Raw genomic sequence first — 21,238 nt, 5'->3', positions numbered from 1 at the left:
GTAGCTCGCTGTTTACTCCTGTCCCCTGCAGTAAGAGCTTTGCAAATTTAAAAGCTCCGAAATGTCACTTCTTGAGTAATGCACAAAGCATTGCGTTTGGCAACAATTTAGCACAAATTTCCCTCTGAATTACTGGTCTCATATATATTTCATAATGGTAGCAATTAACAGGAGAATGGTACGTGAGATAAGGGATCTACTCACAGACAAGGCTTTCCTAGCATTTGTACCCTGCTTGGCACGGTATTTCAAGAAACGTGTGAGCCATTGGAGAGTCCCAGGTGAGCAGCAAGAGTGATCAAAGGTCTAAAACCCAACAGCTCTGGGGAGGGATCAGGTGAACTGGTTTTGTAGAGGAAAGGTGACAGAGAGAGGGTGTGAAGGGTATTCATGTGTCTAAAAGGCTTTCTGCCAAGAGGAAGGCAGTAAATTAGTCTCTAACTCCATCCAAGAGGTACGTTTATATTGCCACATAGGAGAATTAAATCACACAGGTGATTTTATTTTGAACTGAAGTAAAACAAAACATTAAATAGATTGCCAGGGAAGACATTATTTAAAAAGAAACTGGGCAGACACTTGCCAGCAGTGATTTGGGGATGGTGATCCTGCTGTTGGGCATGGAAATAAATTAACTACTCCAGCCCCCTGCAGACCTAAGCTTAAAGATGCCTCATGTGTCTTTAGGGCTCTAGCTCACCCCCAACCATGGTACATTAACAGGAATGGAGGAGACTGCGGAGACAAGGGTGTAAACTTCTGCTGCCCTGCACCCGGCTGATCTGGGCTCTAAATGCTGCCTGCAGAAAGTGTATGTCACGGGGCTGGCAGAGCCTCTGCCCCGCAGCGAGGGGAAGGGGAAAGGCCACAGCAGGGCAAAGGCTGCGCTGTCTGTTGATCCCAGCTCATGCCAAGGCAGGGAGAAGGCTGGCACTGCCCCTACCCGGCCAGCAGAGCTGGGAGAAGCCTCGGTGCCAAGACAGCAAACTTATGAGCAGGCTGCTGCCCTTTGTCCTGCTGTCTGGAGAGCAGTGACTCACCCCGCTGCTGCGCTGGAGCCCATCCAGGACACTGGTGTGCCTGTTCCAGGGCACTGGTGTGCCTCTGTTTGGGGGGTGAGCCCAGCAGGCAAGGCAGCTCTGTGAGTTTTGCAGGGCTGGGAGCAAATCCAGGCTCTCTGGAAGGAAAGGAGGACCGAGAATTGCTTCCAGGAGCCCGGAGCCACACAGGCTTGGGCGCACACCTCCGTGTCCTGCACGGGGGTTGAGGGACAGCGGCCGAGCTGCTGCACTGCTTGGAGGCCACATTCGTGGGACTGCGTCCTGTTTTGGCCCCACCAGCCCAACAGAGATCCTGAGGGTCAGAGGAGTCCAGCACCGCTGAGGGGTTAGGACATGTAGGGGTCTGCAGCACGTGCCGTGCCAGCTGGAGCACAAACTGCTCCGAGGTGCCCAGAGCAAGGAAAAGAGGTGGCAGGCACGTGCTGTAACAGAGAGAGATCCCCCTGGAAATAAGGGAACAGGCATTTGTCATGAGTGTGGCTTAGCACTGCATCTGGGGCCCGGGGAGATTGGGATTTTGGCCTTGCAAGGCTTGACTGACCTCAGGCAGCCTGCCCTGCTTTGAGCGGGGCCATTTTCGCAGCCTTCTGCCCCAAATTTGGGTGGCCTCGGGGTGCTGTTTGCCCGGTTTCCACAGCAACCCGTGGCTCTGAACCCAGCTGGGAGGTGGGGCCTGGGGGTGGTAGTGCCCAGGGCACCGCGCACCCCGGCACAGGCCCCGCACGCAGGGACGGCGCTGCCACCGGCTCCTGCTCTGCACAGGCAGACCCCGGGTGAGTCCCCGGTCCCCAAAGGGGGGACAGCTTCAGCGGGACTGGTCGGGGTGAGGGCAGGGATTGCCTGCCTTCCTTCAATCTCCTGCATTCAGCTTGCTGCTGGGAAAAGGGAGTGGAGCTGTGCCTGGGGGTGTCACCAAGCCAGGAGCAGCGCAGGCGGGGGTTTTGTGGTGCTTTGCAGCCCAGCCGGGTGCATGGGGACAGGGATGATGGTGCTGAGCCATGGGGTGGTGCACAGGGGGGTCTCACGGTCCCCATCACAACCCCACATCCCGAGCATCACCGCTCAGCCTCCCTCATCCTGCCAGCAGCTCCTCTCTGCACCTACCCCCAGCCTGCCTACCCTCCGCTTGCTTTCCAGCCCTAACCCATTTCATCCTGCTTGTACCCCGCTCCTCCCAACCTCTCAGCCTCTCAGCCCATTCTTCACACCCTGGGGTGTTGAGGCTCGCTAGCAGGGGAGGAGCTCGTGGAGCCAGCCCTTGGCTGTAGGGTTTAAGTGGTAAAAAGTCAAGCCTTAGGCAATGGCACGTCCCGTGGCACCCAGGGGAGGTGCGTGTCCCAGCCCAGCTCCCTCCCATCCCACTCCAAGCTGTGGGGTGAGCAGGGAGCCCACGGGCAGCACAGCACCGCCTGCAGCTCTGAACTTCGCTTTGCCCGCAGACGTGTTGTGATGACGGCCAAGAAGAATCAGACCCTGCAGGATGGAAGTGCCAAGGTGAGTGTGGGAAGAGGGAGAGGAAAGGGCAGAGCGTGAATAGCGCCAGGCATCTCATACGGGCTGCACCAGGTGGATGTGGGTCGCACCTTGTGCTGCCCCGTGGGTTATCCTTACCTGGAATAAAACAGAGCAAAGGATAACGTTTGGTGTGCTTGAAGTTATCAAGTTGGGAATCAGGAGTTAACCCCGAGCTGGAAGGAGAACAGTCATGCTTGGGAGCTGGGGCAGGTGGGGACCATCAGTGCTCCAATGGTATTTGTGGGGTCGTTTTATGGGATCGCTGCTCCTCCGGCAGCAGCAGCCAGCCTGGTTTTGCACAGCTGAGCCACAGGAAAGGAGGCCGGGAGACTCTCACTTGTGCCACCTCCTGGCCCTCAGCTTCCTGAGCAGCTGCTTGCTGAGCTGCCACTGGAAAGCAGGGAAACAGGACTGGGGGATATCTCCTCCTCCAGTGGGAGCTGAGCTCCCGGGTGGGCACAGCAATGTGCCCGATGCCCGTAGGTGACGGGACGTTTTTGGGGAGCTGGCTGGCCCCTAACCATCCCTGTGTGATGCTCAGGAGAACGTGCTGCAGCGGGTCCTGCACCTGCCGGTGGTCAGCTCGACCTGTGAAAGCCTGCAGCGGACCTACGCCAGCACCAAGGAGGCCCACCCGCTCATGGCCTCCGTGTGCGAGGTCTACGAGCGGGGCGTGCAGGGCGCCGGCGCCTTGGCCTTGTGGAGCGTGGAGCCCGTGGTGCGCAGGCTGGAGCCCCAGTGTGAGTCCTCCAACGCTGCCCGTGGGGAGGGGACGGGGGGGGACACGGCAGGGGAAGCCTCCCGTGGTGCTGGCACGGGCACACAGCACCCCCAGCGCAGCCCCCAGCCTTCCTCACCAGCCCGCTCTCGTGTTTTTGCCCGAGGCAGTCACTGTAGCCAACAACTTGGCCTGCCGGGGCTTGGACCACCTGGAGGAGAAGATCCCTGCCCTGCAGTACCCTGTCGAGAAGGTAGGTCACGGGTGGGACAGCAGCCTCTGGGACCCTACAGCCCCTCTGTGGAACCCACAGGGCTTCCTCTATGGGGCACGCTGCCTCTGGTCACTGCTGGAGGTGAGGGGCTGCTCCGGGGCACCCCAAAGCAAGGACTTGGCCACAAGGGTTGGGTAGCTCCCAGACATATGTCAGTAGTGTCCCGTGTGCCATCCTCACCAGCTGCCTCCAGCCCAGGCTGTAGGAAATTGTCATTCCCCTCCTGGGTGCGGCCACGGCTGGGGTCTCCGTTGTCCCTCTGGCTGTCCCCTGCCACCTGGAGCAGGCCAGCAGGGCTCTTCTGCATCTCTCCACCCGCAGCTCGCCTCCGAACTGAAGGACACCATCTCCACCCCGCTCCAAAGCGCCAAAAGCACCATTGGCAACTCCGTGGACAAGATCCTGGGGCTGGCAGCGGAGGGCTACGAGGCAACCAAGAGCACCGTGGAGACCACGGCCAGGTACACGAGGAGCAACTCGGTGAGCCAGATGGCGGCCGCTGGCGTCGACACGGCGCTGGGCGGGCTGGAGAAGCTGATGGAGTACCTGCTGCCAGAAGAGGACGAGGAAGCAGGTAGTCCCGATGCACAAATCATCACCAAGGGGTGTGCAGAGGGGCGTCCCTGCAGGGCATGGTGTGGCTGGGAAGGAGGAGACCCCCTGATCCTGGCCCTATAAGAGGTGGCACCTCGCTTATGGGGTGCAGGTGGAGGGAGGACGTTTGGCACTTGGCCACCGGAGGCTTCTGGTGCGGGTCCCCCACCCAGCCCTGGGCTGCTCTGCTTTTAGATAAGAAGCCCAAAGAGACTCGTGGGCCAGCAGCAAAGATCTCCCAGAGGAAGCCCAGCGCTCCCAGAGCTCCCAGCGCTCCCAGTGCTCCCAGTGCTCCCAGCGCTCCCAGTGCCCCCAGCACCCTGGGCCGGATCGGAGCCCTGGTCAGCACCGTCTCCCACCGCGCTTACCAGCAAACCACCCAGAGCCTCCAGCGCGCCAAAACCAAGGGGCAGGAGCTGGTCACCTGGATCCCCATCGTGGTGAGTGCCCCAAACCCCCCCCAGAGACCCCCAGCAAAATGGGGGCTACGGGAATGAGGCCAGACCTGAAATGTTGGGATTCCTACCGAAGGCTGGGCTGGGATTTCCGTCGCCTTTTCCCATGGTAAAACCCGAGAGCCCTTTTCCCATGTTCCCAGAGAGCACAATAGGCAGCGGGGGCAGTCGCTGCCAGCTTTCCCCTGCTCAGCAGTGGGAGCTGGGGCCAGCGGTCTCCGTGCCATCAGCACATTCACACAGCCTGCAGCACGTTAGCAGGATGAGTTATTTCCAGCTGCCTCCCAATCTAGATGGCTGATTTATGGCCTTGCCATAACATCCTCCCCACACCAAACGCCCCGTGGGAGGACCAGATACCATCAGGACAGGGGGTGCCTCACCTCTCCCACCCCGTGCTGCGGTGAGAGCCCCTTCCCAGCCGATCCCAAAGCTCCAGGGCTGCCCCGAGCTCTGTTTTTTGTCCCCACAGGGCAGCCTGGCCAAGCCGAGCGCACCCCAAGCACCACAAAGCCACAGTGAGGGGCAGGGCACTGCGGGCGGCTGGCTGAGCCGGCGGCAGAGCAAGGTGCCGGAGCAGAAGCAGGAGAAAGCAGGGAAGAAGGAGGACAGCCACGCCGGTGAGGTACGGAGAAACAAGAGGGCGGCGAGATGGGGTCATCCCAAAGCATCCTCCTGGCCCCAACACGTCCTCACTCTCCTCTCCAAAAAGATAAATAAATGCCCTCCTTTTCTGACACCTTCTCAGGGGCTGGGCACAAGCCAGAGGACTGACTTTCCCTGGCTTATTCCTTGGGGAAAAAAATCCTGAACCCCCCAAATCCGACAGCTATGTGCCAGGCACGATGCAGGTGCCCCAATTCCCCAACCCAGCACCAAGCTCCCAGTTGTTGCTTTGGGGTCTCGGCACTGAGTCTCCCCCCGCTGCACGGTCCCAGCAGTGAAAAAAGGGCAGGAGGACCCTGGGTGGGGGGGGATTGAGGTTTGGGGAGGCCCTGCTGCCAGCACAGAGAGCCGGGGCTGGGAACTTTCCCCGCTGGCAGCAGCTCTGCTGGGACATGCGGACGGGAAGCTGCAGGTCGGGGTCGGTGCCCTTTGCCTCTGCCTGCAGCGGAAATGTGGGGTCCCAGGGGGCTGTGAGGGTCTGGGGGGGGGAAATAGTGGTGGCCAGCACGAGTGGCTGTGGTGTCTTCTCTCTCCAGGCAGGGGATGGTCCCGGGCTGGTGGGCAGCGTAGCCCACAACCTGCAGAGCGCCTGCGCCTCCGGCATCTCCAGCGTGAAGAAGGTCCCTGCTGTGGCCTGGGACGCGGCCGAGGGCTTGATCCTGTTCACCCCCCGCAGGCTGTCCAGGGCCATGGAGACGGTGGATGCGCTGGGGGGGACCCTCGTCAGCGCCCCCAAGCATCTGCTGGGCACCCTGTACAGCTACGTGCCGGTGAGTTTATCACGGATCAGGTCCCGTCCACCTCCTGCAAAGCCTTTTAGGTCCAAGCTCTCCCCATGAATACCCCCATGGACAGAGAGTCACCAAAACCTGTGATGGGGAGTCCCCGTGACACCCCCCAGGCAGGGCACACCCCAGTGACACCAAGCCCTGAAGCCACCACTCCACACGTGCCCTCCTGTCCCTGTCGGGACGCCATTCACCCTGCGTGTGCTCCAGGACGGGACTGCAAATTCCTGGGGAGGCGAAAATTCAGGCCGAGCCCGCATCCCCCCCCCCTGCTCCTCCGCCTCCCTTCCCTCCCCAGGGGCCTTGTGTCCTGCGGCCGCCCACTCCCTCCTCCTCTGGGGACACCCGTGGGGATAAAATGTCCTGTCCTGAGCTCTCTGCCCCACGAGGTCTCCCTTGGGGCCGCCGCTCACGCCAGCTCTCAGCTCCGCAGGCAGTCGGTGAAGGACGAGGCGGCGGCGGGGGGCAGCAAGGCCAGCCCTGAGCCGGAGCAGAAGGAGGAGGAGGACGGCAAGCCTGCTGCCGCCCCCGCTGAGGAGAAGTCCCAGCTGAGGGGCGACTGGCGGCTGTACCGCGGCCACCACCCGCTGTCCTTCCTGGGCCTGGAGGACCCCCTCTTCATGCGCCACAACCTCTACCGCAGCCCGGCCTTCGAGCCCGAGTGCCCCCTGCCGCGGAAATCCGCCTTCGCCCCCTACAACCGGCGCGTGAGCGAGGGCTCCTACCGCTTCGGGCCCGAGGCCATGTACAGCCGGGCCTACTACGCCAACCTCTACAGCCCGGCCTTCAAGAAGGACTGAGGAGGTTGGGGGGGCACACGGCTCGGCACCCCACAGCACGCTTCGCCCCGCCACTACCCGCGTCCCCACACGGACACAGACATCGGTGTGACAGCGAGCAGGGACATCCCCCCCACCCAGGGGGTGTCTCCATGCTCATGGGTTGCATCCATGGTTGTGTCCCAATGGGGTGCCACCCTCTGTCCCCAAGCTGGAGCCCAAGCAGATCATAGGGAACCCGTGGGTGCTTTGCCCTGTGGTTGTCCCCGCCACGCACACCCCCCGCAGACACAGGAGGGTCCTCGCTCTGCCCCGGGGGTGGCTCTTCCCTGGGGAGTGCGCTGGGGCCAGGAGGGGGAGAGCGAAGGCAGCCAAAATGCTGCTGTTGGAGGGAGAAATAGGTGGAGGAGAGACCAGAGGGGACCGGAGAAGACAAGAAGAAGAAAGGGACCAGCTCTGGGCCACCCTGGTCCTTGTTGAGGGTCGGAAATGAGGCCGGTGACAGCGGGGGGAGTGCCTGGACCCCCTTCTCCTGCGGTTCTGCCCCACTTCCCGCTACTTGTGGTTGTATCTGCTGCTGTAATAAACCTTCCCTACCTGCCCCCGGCGCGGTTTGCTTTCCCAGAGCTAGCCCAGCAGCAGGATGGGTTGAGGAAGGGGAAACTCAGCCCCTGGGCACCCAAGAAGGGACAAGGGGATCCCGAGGGTGCCTGCAGAGGCTGCGCTAGCTGGGTCTATGCGGTGAGCCACAAAGGGCTGGGAACACCATGGGAAGGAGGGCCTCTGCCTTTCATCGTGCTCAGGCAGTGCCCAGCACCAGACGTGCCTCTTCCCATGCCTGGAGTACAAATTCACAGCCACGAGGAGCCAGGGGCTTCCTGCCAAAGAAGATTTATTCCGTTTAGAGGAGAACAGAGCGGAGAACTCACTGTCTGTACCGCACACACCACCCCCTTCCTACACGCTGCTTTCCCAGGCACACCAGGGAAGGGGAAAAGCCTCCGAGCCCTCCTCCCCACCTCCCTTCCTCCCCGGGGACCCGCAGGCTCACAGAGGTCTGGCTTTACGAGACGCACGGTGCAGTCCCACATCCTGGGAACGAGCCCGGCGCCTGACTTTCCCATGCACAGCCCGCGCACCACTCGCACAAGGGAAATGTCCACAGCCACCAAAGGGCTGCGGGCGGGAGGAGCAGGTCACCAGCACGGCTCCGCCTGGAGTCACGGAGAGAAGGAGGGTGGGACGGGAGGGACAAGGACCCGGCCTGATGTCCTGCAGGGTCAGCAGCAGGATGCCAAGGTGACAGCGTGGGGACACGGAGCGGGGCGGAGGTGGCGTGTCTTCCCTGCTCACCGGGGCAGCTTCCCAAAGACGGAGCTGTGTGTTACTGCAGGAAACCACCGTGCTGGTGGAAACGTGCCCCATCTCCACGGGCACCCTGAGGAGGCTCCGTCCAGCCGGGCAGCATGGGGAGAAGCAACACCCAGGCCACGGCTCAGAGGGAGTCCGTTCGCTTGCGGGCAAACACCGCTGACATGGTCTTGACGATGCCCCGGATGCCCGTCCCCTTTTTCAGGGCCAGTTTGGTGTCGGGGATGCGCTCGGCCAGTCCGTGGAAGACCATGAGGGCCCCGTGATACGCCTCGGCCGCAGAGACCTCGTAGAACCCACAGTCCAGGGAGAGGGCCAGGAGCCGTCCCTCCTCGCTGGACACCTCCCGTTGGTGGTGCAGGTCCCGCTTGTTGCCCACGATGACGATGGGCACCTTCTCCTGGCTCTGCCCCTCCTTGGCCGCCTTGATGAACTGGATTTTGGGGGGCAGGATGTCGAAGCTGGCGCGGTCGCAGATGCTGTAGACCAGGACGAAGCTGTCTGCCCACTGGATTCGCTTCTCCTCCGAGGAGCCATCATCTGCCTGGTCCTGGGGAAGGATAAAAGGAGGGTTTCTGAAGGTTTCTTTACCCAGCTCCCTGTCTCCATGCCAGCCTGCTAGCGCAGGGTGCGGAGATCCTGACCCATCAGGAATGGCAGCGAGCAGTACGGAGGTGACCAGACAGGGACACTGGAGTCAGAGCCACTGCCCTCCCCTTCCCATACAGACGGGAATTGGCACAGGTAATAACAGCGTGGGGTCCTCCGTGGGGCACTCCCACTGTATTAATACCTTGTGCTCAGTCCAGAGGCATGATATCAGCGCCTCGCTGTCCTCCCCGGTCAGAAAACTGCGTGCTGCGATGACTATTTCCACGAACAGCACAGCTGCCCTGTACTCAGCAGGCAAAAAGGACTCAGATCCTACAAACCATCTGCTGAGCGAGCCTGAAGCGAGAGCTTTGTGTAGCTGGGGCTCCCAGCCCATGGGGGCTGCTTTTAGCAAAGGCTGGGTTTTCGTCCTGGGGGTGAAGATGAGTGAGGAGTGCAGCCCTCTCACCTGGGAGTTGGGGACGTCCCAGATGTGGAAGAGAATCTCCCGACCGTCCACGGTCAGGGTGTGGCTGTAGATGAATTCTGACAAAAAAAAAAAAAAAGAGAGAACAAAGACGTTTGCCCACACAGACCCCAGAGACAGTTCCCTTGCTCCAGGTCTTCTCCCCCAAAAGCCTTTAGTGTTCACCCTGGGAGACTGCAAGCCCCGAGGCACAGCCCTCAGGCTCTCTGTACAGCAGCAGCGGGGGCTGCGGGGCAGATTTGCCTCTGCCACAAGTACCCCACACTCAGCCCATGCACACTTTTGCCACCTGAGCCTTTAGCACCCCAAAGAAATGGTCCCGAAGTGAAAAAAGGGCTCACTGAACAGACACGACCTTCAAGTGTCCCGGGAGCAGGCAGAGGCTCTAGGGAAGCACAGGAGAGGGTGGGAGGGAACCGAACCCTGCAGCAGGATGGGGATCGGGCTCACTTTCTGACCTCCCAGTCCCCAGCGGGCGTTTAGCGGGACCAGCCCTGCCCCAGCACTCACCCATGTCTCCGTACTCCCCGATAAAGCGCCTGGTGAGGAAACGCACAGTCAGGGCTGCAGAGGGGAGAATAAGAGTCACAAAACAATCCTAAACCTCCCGGATTCATGCTTAAACCCAGACCAAGGTCAGCACAGCCCCCGATCACGCTCAGGCAGCGATCCCCCCATAACCTCCCGCTACAGGGACCGATCTCGGATTCCCTCCCTCCCTTCACGGGGCTGCAACCAGCGGAGAGGCACGGCACGAAGCGGCACACCAGCAGACTGCAGCTCGGGGGAAAACACCTTCCCCATCCCTCCCCATCCCTCCCCTGCTGCCTGCAAGGTCGCGCTCAGCTTCCCATCCCTGGTACCCGAAAGCACAGCCCTGTCCCCCCCCTCTGTCCCGGAGCACAGCGGGGTTGCTCTCCGCAGCTTAATCCCCAAAATCTGCTGCAGCTCTCCGTCTTTTTTTTTGCGGTAGCAGGGGGTCTCTGTGCCTGCAAAGTTTCAGCTTTCTGCTCATGGTCGTTTCCTACCTGATTTCCCCACGCTGTCGGCTCCCATCACGAGCACGTTCGTTTCTGCTTTCAGGGTGGCGGGGCTGGGCACCTCCAGCAGGGCAGGGTGGTCGGGGGTGAAGCTGGCACTCCTGCGCAGCCGGAGCCCCATGCCGAGTGTGGCTGTACCCTGCCGGCGGTCCCGGCAGCGTGTCCGAGGGGGTCGGCAAATCCCACGGCACCCAGGGGACCCACGGGGACCACCCCGCTCCCGGCAGCCGCCGGGGAGCTGCGGCCGGGGCTGCAGCCGGAGGGATTCCAAACTTTGTAATCCGTCGATCGGCTCATCCCGGCACACGTCAGCGCCGGGCTGGCCCCGTCATCCCGCAGCGTGGCGGGCTGCCCGCAGCAGCGCTGCCGCACGCGGCCCAGCAGCCTGCCCACGCCTGCCCGCCGGGCACCCCGGTGTCCCCCAACACCTCCCCGCCGACTCGACGGGGCTTGTGGGGAGCAGCGGAGCGGCTCGTGACGGGAGTATCACGACTGGCGGAGGGGCTTGGGGCTGAGGGGGTGCCTCGCAGACTGTATAAGTGATGGGGCATCTCGTGATCGAGGGGGTATATCGTGACAGATGGGGCATGTCGTGATGGATGGAGTATCTCACAACTGACAGGGCATCTCACGACCGAGGGGGTATATCGTGACTGATGTGGCATCTCATGACTGATGGGGCATCTCACAGCTGGTGGGGTGTATCGTGATAGATGGGGCATCTCACGAGTGACGGGGCATCTCACAACTGAAGGGGCATCTCATGACTGGTGGGGTATATCACGATAGATGGGATATATCATGACTGGCAGGGCATCTCACAACCGATGGGGTATATCACGACTGATGGGGCATCTCATGACTGGTGGGGTATTTCATGACTCATGGGGTATATCAGAACCGGCAGGACATCTCACAACTGATGGGGCATTGCATGACTGATGGGGCATCTCACAACTGGTGGGGTATATCGTGATAGATGGGGCATCTCTCAACTGATGGGGCATCTCATGACTGGTGGGATATATCATGACTGGTGGGGTGTATCACAATAGATGGGGCATCTCACAACTGACAGGGCATCTCACGACCCAACTGATGGTGCATATCACGACTGGCAGGGCGTCTCACAACTGATGGGGCATCTCATGACTGGTGGGATATATCATGACTGGTGGGGTATATCACGATAGATGGGGCATCTCACAAGTGGTGGGGCATCTCACAACTGACAGGATATACCACAACCAACAGGGTATCTCATGACTGATGGGGCATCTCACAGCTGGTGGGGTATATTGTGATAGATGGGGTATATCACGACTGGTGGGGCATCTCACGACTGATGGGGTATATATCACGATAGATGGGGCATCTCACAAGTGATGGGGCATCTCACGACTGACAGGGCATCTCACGACCGATGGGGTATATATCACGACTGCTGGGGCATCTCACGACCGATGGGGCACACACCCCCCCCTCCCCTCGCAGCCTCCCTCCCACATCCCCCCCGTCCCGGCCCCATCCCGGCCCCATCCCATCCCGTCCCCTCTCCCCGTGTCGGTGCGGGGCGGTTCCTCCTGACGCCATCTCCCCGCGCCCAGCCGAGCGGAGCCGAGCGGAGCGGCGCCGGGCCCGGCCATGGCCCCGGAGGGGGCCGCGGTGCGGGTGGCGGTGCGGGTGCGGCCGCTGCTGCCCAAGGAGGTGCTGCGGGGCCACCGGCCCTGCCTGCGGGGCGACGCCGCCACGGGGGAGGTGGCCCTGGGCCACCGGCGCCGCTTTCGCTTCGCCGCCGTGCTGCCCGAGGCGGCGGGGCAGGAGGCCGTGTACAGCGCCTGTGTGCGGCCCCTGCTCAGAGCCTTCTTCCAGGGCTTCAACGCCACCGTCTTCGCCTACGGCCAGACCGGCTCCGGCAAGACGTACACCATCGGCGAGGCCAGCGTCGGTGGGTACCGGGCTGCCCCGGGGCCGGGGGGGGGCTCTGAGGGGGCAGAGGGGGGCTGCTGGCCCCTGGTCCCCTCACGGAGCCCTCCCCCGGGATGCTCGGTGGTCTCCGTGCCTCGCACCCGCTGCGTTTCGTCCCCGTCCCCAGGCTGCCTTCGGCTCCCCAGCCGCTCTGGGGGCTCTGTCGGTTTAGGGAGCTGCCTCAGGCAAAAGCAGAATGGTTTAAAACTCGAGTGGGGCAGATAAAAGCAGTCTCCGAGCACAAACCACAAACTTCTCTGGGCTAGGAAGGTTCGTGCAGTAATGCTGGTGTCACAGGGCAGCACACTGCGGCCTCAGACACGGTGCTGGCTCAGTAACGCACCTCAGGAAGAAGTGTGTGCTCGGATCTGCCACTGCTAGGCAGGACAGAATTGGGGTAGGATTTGCATCCTGTAACCGTGTCCGTGTCTCTCTGCCAGCTGCCATCAACGAGGATGAGCAGGGCATCATCCCGCGAGCCATGGCCGAGACCTTCAGGCTCATCGACGAGAACGACCTGATTGACTACACGGTGCGGGTGTCCTACCTGGAGGTGTACAAGGAGGAGTTTCGGGACTTGCTGCAGGTGGATACGGCCAGCAAAGACATCCAGATCCGCGAGGATGACAAGGGGAACGTCGGTACGTGTGGCTGCTCTCGGGCTCCCTTTTCTCCCCGTTCCCAAGGCCGTTTTGGGGTTAGGCACCTGAAAGCAGGGCCAGGCCTTCCTCGGGCAGCCCATCCCTTACGGCCAGGGCTCCGTTTGCCGTTGCAGTGCTCAGCGGCGTGAAGGAGTCGGAGGTGGAGGGGCTGGACGAGGTGCTGAGCCTGCTGGAGATGGGCAACACAGCCAAGCACACGGGAGCCACCCACATCAACGCGCAGTCGAGCCGCTCGCACACCATCTTCACGGTGACGATGGAGCAGCGGCGCGGGGCCGGCCGCCTCACCCGCCTCGCCCTCCACAACCACCCCTCGGTCCCCGCCTCGGGCCAGGTCCTGGTTTCCAAGTTCCACTTCGTGGACCTGGCGGGCTCAGAGCGGATTGTGAAGACTGGAAACACGGGGGAGAGGCTGAAGGAGAGCATCCAGATCAACTGCGGGCTGCTGGCCTTGGGCAACGTCATCAGCGCCCTGGGGGACCCTCGGAGGAAGAGCAGCCACATCCCCTACAGGGATTCCAAAATCACCAGGTACAGATCGGGACCAGGACCCCACAATCTCATGGCTGGTGGCCCAGCAGGAGGGATGTGATGCTTCTCTGTGGCTTTCTGGCCAGCTGATGGCTTTTCCCATGCCCAGCCTGCCAGGTTTGGTGGCAGAGACCCCAGGCTAACTGAGAGGGGCTTGCAGGGCGAGTCACCCCTTCTGCTCGCACGTCAGGGCTCTCGGTGTGACTGCTTGGTTGTGAGAGCTCTGCTGGTTTGGCATTTCATGAGCCTGCCCTGTGGGGGAGGTTTCATGTGGGGAAAGCTGAAGAACAGTGAGGCCAGGCTACCAATTTCAGGCCAGCTCGTTGTGGTGCTGCAGGAGAGGAGGCTTGAGGCTTGCTTAAGTCATGATACTGAATCTGCAGTGGGGTGTTCTGGCCATTCCTGCCTGGCAGTGACTAAAGATGCTTCTGTTCGGTTTGCTTGGTGGTTTGCCTGTGACGAGCTGCCCTGCAGTTAGTTTTCAGCTTGAGCAGGTGCCCTTTGCAATCTCCAGCACGTTCCCTCGCAGCACACACGTAGCAAGGAACGCAGAGTTGGGTAGCACGCAGCTTCAGGCGTTACGCAGATGGAAACTTGCCGTGGTGCAAGCTGTGAGTCCTCTGCTTAATCACTGCTCACTGCAAGAGTGCTGAGCTGGCGGCAGAGCCAGAACATCATTCTCCTTGGGTCTGAAAACCTTTGAAAAGGGCTGGAAACCTTTGGGTTCCTGCGTTATTTTGCATTTCAGCTAGTTTAGTCACCTGTGTCTGTGCTTCCCCCAGGATCCTGAAAGACTCCCTGGGAGGGAATGCCCAGACTGTGATGATAGCCTGCGTCAGCCCTTCCTCCTCCGACTTCGACGAGAGCCTCAACACGCTGAACTACGCCAGCCGAGCTCAGAACATCCAGAACAAGGCAGTGGTGAACTGCCGCAAGGAGACGGAGCACGTGGAGGAGCTTCACCGGCAGATAAAGAACCTGCAGAAGGCTCTGGAGCAGCGGCACCGCTCGGAGACCCGCATCATCAACCGCTCCGACACCACCAAACGCAGCGCCCCAGACCCCACGGCTCGGCTGCTGGCTGAGTGTGCGCACTACAGGACCTGCACGGACGCCGCGTACCGGCTGCTGACGGAGCTGCAGGAGGACAGCAACCTGACAGTGGAGCAGATTCTGCGGGTGAAGGAGTGGCTGTGCGCGGTGGAGAGCGAGAGGAGCGAGCTGACCTCGGCCGGGCTGGATAGCGGCATCGAGAGCACCTCCGCGGAAGAGCAGGGCCTCGACGCACGAGGCTCCAAGCTGGCAAAAGGCCAGGTGATGAGGCTTCGAGGTGTTTCAGCGCCGAGGTGGGGAGGAGGTGGTGTTCCCCTGTCCCACCGCTGCTGCGGAGAGCAGCAGCCACGTGGTGGAAAGAGCAGGAGAGGGAGTGGAGGAAAAGCAACGTGGCCAAGAGGCTGCAGGGGGGGAAGGAAGCCATGGTGCTCCCAGAGCGTGTTGCAGACAGCAACAGCTTGGTCTCAGCTGCAGCTGAGAGACTGATTTCACAAGCAAAACCTCTGCAAAGCTGTGCCTGCAGAGCCCTTAAGGAAACCAGCACAGGGAGGGGTGGACAAGGGTGAACGCTGACATTGCCTCTCTTGTATTTTGGGGACAGGTGAACACAGAGAAGGGCTGTGAGTCCATCAAAGACGAGCATGTGGCCAAGCTGCAGAGACAAGTGGAGCGCCTGGAGGAGGAGAACCGTGACTTCCTGGCTGCCCTGGAGGATGCCATGGAGCAGTACAAACTGCAGGTATTTCTGGGCTCTGCTTTCTTAAATTGGGCCTGCCCCACTCCAGGCATTAGGGCAGGTACAACCCGGCCTTTGGGCTCCTGTGCAGCAGGTGTGGGATCCACATGTATGTAATGACATTTTTCTTGTTGCTTTCAGAGTGACAAACTGCAGGAACAGCAGGATACGATCTCCGAGCTGCACGTGCGCCTGGAGATGGCCATGCCAAACCTGTGTGTGCCAGAACTGCTGGAAGACCTTCACCTGGTCACTGCCGCCCAGAGACCTCACACGGCCCCTCTGGCTGCTGCGCAGTCCCATGGCCTCTGCGGGGTTCCCTCGGGGCTCCTTCCTGCCGAGCAGAGTGGAAGGGTTCTCTGTAGGAAGGTGAGAGCACAGGTCTGCCCCTGAGGAGCTGCTGCCTTTTTGCTCTGATTCCCTTTGGCATAGGAACTGCTATTCCCACCCCTGAGCATGAATCTGGTCAAAGCTGCACTCAGCATGCACACCAGGAAGGATTCTTGTCTCGAGAAAAGCTCAAGCTTCCAAACTGAGGCTTTTACCTTGATGTTAGTGGCAGGTTGCAGACTTTGCTCAGCTTCTAAGCAGCAGCTGTCTGCCTCTAGCAAAACTCAGTTCTCCTGCAAACACTGTTTTGTGGCTTTCCTGCATGCCTAATAGTGATTCCCAGCTGAGACTCAGCTGCTTTTGCCATCACTGGCTCTCCTGTGGCACATTTCCTCTCCGATTCTCTGCCCCAACAGCTTGACAGCAATCCCTCCTTCCAGGACGAGGACCTGGCAGGCTGTCACCCGAATCACACGCAGCGTCTGCCCAGCAGCGCAGAGGTCAAAGACACGGTGCTGAGGAGAGAGCTCAGCCAGGACTCAGAGAAGCTGGCAGAGCTCTCCTCAGAAGAGGAGGAAGAGTGGGAACAGAAACAGTCCCTGTGCCAGCGCCGGTGAGTTGAGGCTGTCCCAGCACCCTACATTGCCCTGGGAGCTGTGGGAGCCTGTGCTGCAGCAGGGAGCTCAGCCTCCTCTGCATAGGGTGTAGAAGCAAATGCTGCTTGTGGGGTCAGTGGTGCTGCTGAGACAGCTGTCAGCTCTCTGGGGAGCTCACCAGCGTCTGTTCTGACTCTTGTGGATCTCAGGGTCCTTGCTGGGAGCAGCCCCAGCTGATTAACGTGCTGCTCTTTCCAGAAATGGGATTCAGAGCTGGAGCAAGAGGGAGGTGTGCAGCAAGCTGGGCGAGGAGCTGGGCGGAGGCAGTCCCCGCCTGATGCAGGAGGAGCAGCTGGAGCTGCTAAAAGGCAAGTGGCAACCGTAGGTGATGGGACTGGGGGTTTCCTTCTGATAGGAGGGCACTGCGTCCCACCGGGCTGAACATGGGGGACAAAGCAGAGCAGGTAACGTTCTCACTGCTTGTGTTGGGGAGAGGTTTGGCCTGCTGGGATGTGGGACGAGCTGTCTGCTCTGGTGCACGCAGCAGGTGACTTGGGGCGGTTCTTGGCTACAGCTCTGAGGTCTAACTGTCCCTCTGTCCCCTGGCTAGGATGGGAGAGTCCTTATCTGGGAATCTGTGTTGCAGAAGCCTGCCGGAGGCGGGAGCACCTTCCAGGGAAGGACTCGGAGTGGAGGCTGGTGCAAGCACAGCAGAAGATCCGAGAGCTGGCCATCAACATCCGCATGAAGGAGGAGCTGATCACGGAGCTCATTAAGACAGGTGCAGAGCTGCTGGAGGGGCAGATAAGCAGGGGGCGGTTGGGGAATGTGCACACATCCCCTGTGAAATCTCCTCCTCGGTGGGATGCTTGGTCCCTGCTTCCATCCTTCCTTTTCCTTGTCGTGTGCCCCATCCCTTCTGCTGGCAGCAGGGCACTGCTTCTCTCTGCCTCCTGCTGCCTGAGACCTTTCCCCTTGGTTTCTGCCCAAATTCCCGTGCCTAGAATTGCTGAAGGGAGCTGGAGGAGGAGGGCTGGAAGTCCCTGCACTCAGTCTGTAGCCACCTGCCAAAAATATTTGGACAGAGGGGAAAGGTCTGGCCCGGCTGGGAGGGAAGGGGAGCTGGAGGTCATTGCGGAGGGGCTGCCTTGCAGGCAAGGACGCGCAGGCCCTGAACAAGCAGTACTGCCAGAAGATCAGCGAGCTGGAGCAGGAGGCAGAGCAGGTGCGGGCCGAGCTGAGCGACAGCCAGAAGCAGCTCCAGGAGCTGGAGGGCAAAGAGCCCTGGGACCCCGGGGAGAAGCGCAAGCTGCAGGAGTACCGCACGCGCGTGGCAGCTGCGCAGAGCAAGGCACAGGTGGGTGCGAACGGAGGGCGCCTGGCTCTGTCCCCGGGGGAGCTGGGGACGCTCTGCCAAGGGCTCGGGGACCACCAAGCAGTTTCACCCCTGGGCAGGTCCTGTGCAAGAAGAAGCAGGCGACAGAGAGGCTGGTGTCGCTTTCGGCGCAGAGCGAGAAGCGGGTGCAGGAGCTGGAGAGGAACATCCAGCTGATGCGGCGGCAGCAGGGCCAGCTGCAGCGGCGGCTGCGGGAGGAGAGCGAGCAGAAGCGGCGGCTGGAGGCCGAGATGAATAAGAGGCAGCACCGCGTCAAGGTAGGAGCTGGCAGGAGCAGCTGTGCGACTGCTGCATTTGTGAAGGTGATGGATGGGCTGGGCAGGGGCAGGTAGTTGATGCTGCCTGTGATCCTCAGCATCAGGCTGGAGAGAGGGTGGCGGGTGCTGCATTTCTTTTTTAAGAGCTCCCAGAGAGCTGGCTGGGAGCATAACCCGTCCAGCAACCCGCAGTGCTCGGTTCCCAAGCAGCGTGCACCCCTCGAGGCTAGCGGTTGCCCCTTCCCATGCAGGAACTGGAACTGAAGCACGAGCAGCACCAGAAAATCCTGCGCATCAAAACAGAGGAAATCGCAGCTTTCCAGAGGAAGCGGCGGAGCGGCAGCAACGGCTCGGTGATCAGCCTGGAGCAGCAGCAGGTATGGGCACAGCGAGCCTGCCTCCTCCGTTGGTGCCTCAGCTCGAGACCTAGAGCACTTGGTTATGAATCCATCCTCCCCTTAAGGAGGACAGTCTAATGCAGTAAATGCACTTGCATCTGGTAGCAGAAGACTTAAATCATGTCTTATCTCCAGGGCCAGGATCTCTCCTGAAGTATCAGTGAAGAAGCCGTGAAGTCGTGTTTGCTTGCAGAAGGGTGGTGGTGGGAGATGTAGCCCCCCAGGGGCTCCTGGGCAGCTGGGGATTTGGCTCAGCTCTGTGTTTTGGCAAGCTAGGAGAATAAAAACAGTGAAGTCTGGGCCGTTTGGGTTAGCAGAGATGGAGTCAACCTCCCTGCTCATCAGGCTAGCAGTCCTGGTGCTGCTGCTGTCTGTACACATGCACGTGCTTTTTGCCTCCTTCCCTCAGAAAATTGAGGAGCAGAAGAAGTGGCTGGACATGGAGATGGATAAAGTTCTCGAGCAGCGCCGGGCCCTAGACGAGCTGGAGGATGAGCTGAGGAAGCGTGAAGCTATCGTGGCCAAGAAGGAAGCCCTGCTGCAGGAGAAGAACGGCCTGGAGAGCAAGAGACTGCGCTCCAGCCAGGTAGGACAAGAATGTGACACCCCTGCCCCTCGCTCCATTTCCAGCAGTGCTGTCCTGGGTCTGGCAGAACCAGGCTTGGTGATGGTGTTGGAAAACAGGTGGAAAATCTGCCCCTGACAGAGAGCCTGTTTGTGCTGGGCCTCTGACTTCATTGTTTTGGAAATCCTGGGCTTATGTGTGCGTGGGGGTCACTTGACTTATGAAGGGAGTGGAAAGGGGCTGAGGGCTTTTCTTTGGAGCAGCTCCATCGAGTATCTTCTGCTGCAGGCACTGACGGACGACATCGTGCGTGTGTCCAGCCGCCTGGAGCACCTGGAAAAGGAGCTGACTGAGAAGAGCGGGCAACTGCGGCACGGCAGCGCCCAGGACCAGCAGCAGATCCGCCAGGAGATCAACAGCCTGCGGCAGGAGAAGGACCAGCTGCTCAAGCAGAGGCTGGAGCTCGACAACAAGCTGCGCCAGGGCACCCTGCTGTCCCCAGAGGTACCTCTTCTTGGGCTGGAGGTAAAGATCTGAGCACGGGGCCAGCAGCAGATGCTCCTCTGCATCCCCAAACCAGGCAGATCCCAACCTCCCATCAGCGTTGTCTTGGCAAGGATATGAAAAAGCTCAAGGGCAGGGGTTAGGCAGCAAACCCTTTGCTCTCTGGTAACTGCAGCTCTGCCCCGACAGGAGGAACGGATCTTGTTCCAGCTGGACGAGGCCATCGAGGCGCTGGACGCAGCCATCGAGTACAAGAACGAGTCCATCACGTGCAGGCAGCGAGTCCTGCGGGCCTCGGCCAGCCTGCTGTCCCAGTGCGAGATGAACCTCATGGCCAAGCTCAGCTACCTCTCCTCCTCCGAGACCCGGGCTCTGCTCTGCAAGTACTTCGACAAGGTGGGAGCGCCGGGGGGGAGCCATAGGGGCTGACCAACCTCTTGTTTTCCTCGAGGAAACTGGAGGAGGCACAGCGGGGCGAGGCAGGAGCTGAGCTGTTCCTCCGGCAGGTGGTGACGCTGCGGGAGGAGCAGCACCGGCAGCACATCGCCTTCTCGGAGCTGGAGATGCAGCTGGAGGAGCAGCAGCAGCTGGTGCACTGGCTGGAGGTGGCCTTGGAGCGGCAGCGCCTGGAGACGGACCGGCAGCTGACGCTGCAGCAGAAGGAGCACGAGCAGAGCGTGCAGCTGCTGCTCCAGCAGAGCCGCGGTAACCGCCCAGCTCCCTGCAGGCGGCAGCGACGCCGCTCGCGTGCTTCAGAGCTGGCAGCGGCCTCGGTTTCCCTTCACAGAGCACATGGACGAGGGGCTGGCCAGCAGCAAGCTGCAGTACGAGGGGAGGATCCAGCTGCTGGAAAAGGAGCTGAGCCGCTACCTGCGGGCAAACCAGGAGCTGAGCCAGAGGCTGAGCAGCTTGAGTCTCCAGCCGGGAGGGCCCAAAGGTGAGAGGAGGTTTGGGATTTGCCTTCCCTACCACGCTCAAGGCAGGGCTTTCAGTGGTGATCCTGATGCTCATCTCTTTCCCTGCAGGCATGGAGAGAAACGCGCACGGGCCCTGCGAGGAGCCCAGCCCTGGGGAGCTGCCCGTGCCTCTGGCTGCCGCTGAAGAAAGCCACCGCCTGCGGGATGAGAGCAGGGACCTGGTGCACGCCCCGTTGCCATCCACCTGGCGCCGTTCCTCCCTGCCCAGCGACAGCCCCGGGGACCCCCGGAGGGACACGGAGCACTCACTCAGGGCTGGGCAGCCCCACGAGGTGCAGCTGCCCCGGGGCCTCCCTCCCGCCAAGCCCCGCTGGGAGCCCCGCCGAGCCAGCCTGAACGTGAGCCCCATGCCGCACCATCCAGCCATGATCGATGTCAGGAAAAACCCGCTCTAGGCATAGGCTTCATGCTACCCTGCAGGAAGGAGTGGGTACTGCTGACAGGAGCCTTTCTGCCCCCTACACCAGCCTGGCTACAATGCTGTTACATTTCAGATACCCAAGGAAGAAAAAGACAGGACTTCTGTAAGGGAAACAAGCGTGCAAGGTGCAGGACAGCTCACACTCCATGGTGCTGCCACGCAGGACAGCACTGACCCGATGCCTTTCCTCCTGCACCCGCTGCAGCTTGAACACCAGGACAGGGGAAATGGCTCCTGCCCTGGCCTCTGACACTAAGAACTTGTTTACAGTTTGGAAGCCCTTGCCGCAGGGCTTGCTCAGCAGTTTTGGGGAATTTGTAAATAGGTTTTTGTAGGAACTTTTTGTAACTTTTCTAATAAAGCAGAGCGAGTTTTATGAAGCAGTTGCCAAAGGCTGCAGTGGTCATTTACTCGAGGTATGCAGGAAAGGAGTTTATTTACCGCTCACTGCATGGGATCTAGCGTACCTGCTTCTATAAGCGCTCGGAATAACCGTGACAAATAC

The 21,238-nt window shown here is 60.8% G+C and overlaps 3 protein-coding genes across 5 annotated transcripts; 2 read left to right on the top strand and 1 right to left on the bottom strand.

Moving 5' to 3' along the window:
• Positions 1-263: 263 nt before the first annotated feature.
• Positions 264-7,451, top strand: PLIN1 (perilipin 1). 2 transcript variants are annotated; one of them, XM_068695699.1, is made up of 9 exons: positions 264-281; positions 2,501-2,555; positions 3,118-3,316; positions 3,465-3,547; positions 3,890-4,142; positions 4,358-4,602; positions 5,090-5,242; positions 5,820-6,053; positions 6,497-7,451. In XM_068695699.1, the coding sequence occupies exons 2-9, from the start codon at positions 2,511-2,513 to the stop codon at positions 6,869-6,871; spliced, it is 1,587 nt and encodes a 528-aa protein (XP_068551800.1). In that variant the 5' UTR covers positions 264-281; positions 2,501-2,510; the 3' UTR covers positions 6,872-7,451. The 2 variants fall into 2 exon arrangements, with proteins under 2 accessions (XP_068551800.1, XP_068551799.1); XM_068695698.1 differs by lacking the exon at positions 264-281 and adding an exon at positions 829-1,834.
• A 285-nt stretch (positions 7,452-7,736) lies between these two features.
• On the bottom strand, positions 7,737-10,732 carry LOC137862989 (ras-related and estrogen-regulated growth inhibitor-like protein). 2 transcript variants are annotated; one of them, XM_068695702.1, is made up of 4 exons: positions 10,328-10,732; positions 9,810-9,863; positions 9,282-9,358; positions 7,737-8,771 (listed from the first exon to the last, which is right to left on the bottom strand). In XM_068695702.1, the coding sequence occupies exons 1-4, from the start codon at positions 10,458-10,460 to the stop codon at positions 8,346-8,348; spliced, it is 690 nt and encodes a 229-aa protein (XP_068551803.1). In that variant the 5' UTR covers positions 10,461-10,732; the 3' UTR covers positions 7,737-8,345. The 2 variants fall into 2 exon arrangements, with proteins under 2 accessions (XP_068551803.1, XP_068551804.1); XM_068695703.1 differs by lacking the exons at positions 9,282-9,358; positions 9,810-9,863; positions 10,328-10,732 and adding an exon at positions 9,015-9,246.
• A 1,203-nt stretch (positions 10,733-11,935) lies between these two features.
• Positions 11,936-21,038, top strand: KIF7 (kinesin family member 7). Its single transcript, XM_068696400.1, has 18 exons — positions 11,936-12,287; positions 12,748-12,948; positions 13,083-13,500; positions 14,283-14,814; positions 15,155-15,292; positions 15,431-15,658; positions 16,036-16,232; positions 16,474-16,583; positions 16,862-16,996; positions 17,370-17,572; positions 17,671-17,868; positions 18,120-18,245; positions 18,676-18,852; positions 19,120-19,335; positions 19,525-19,731; positions 19,842-20,040; positions 20,123-20,272; positions 20,361-21,038. The coding sequence occupies exons 1-18, from the start codon at positions 11,984-11,986 to the stop codon at positions 20,705-20,707; spliced, it is 4,086 nt and encodes a 1,361-aa protein (XP_068552501.1). The 5' UTR covers positions 11,936-11,983; the 3' UTR covers positions 20,708-21,038.
• Positions 21,039-21,238: the final 200 nt, after the last annotated feature.

The sequence above is a fragment of the Anas acuta genome, chromosome 12, assembly GCF_963932015.1.
Source record: "Anas acuta chromosome 12, bAnaAcu1.1, whole genome shotgun sequence".
NCBI classification, from domain to species: domain Eukaryota; kingdom Metazoa; phylum Chordata; class Aves; order Anseriformes; family Anatidae; genus Anas; species Anas acuta.
Note: the sequence above shows the minus strand (reverse complement) of the source record. Positions and strands in the feature narration are given on the sequence as shown.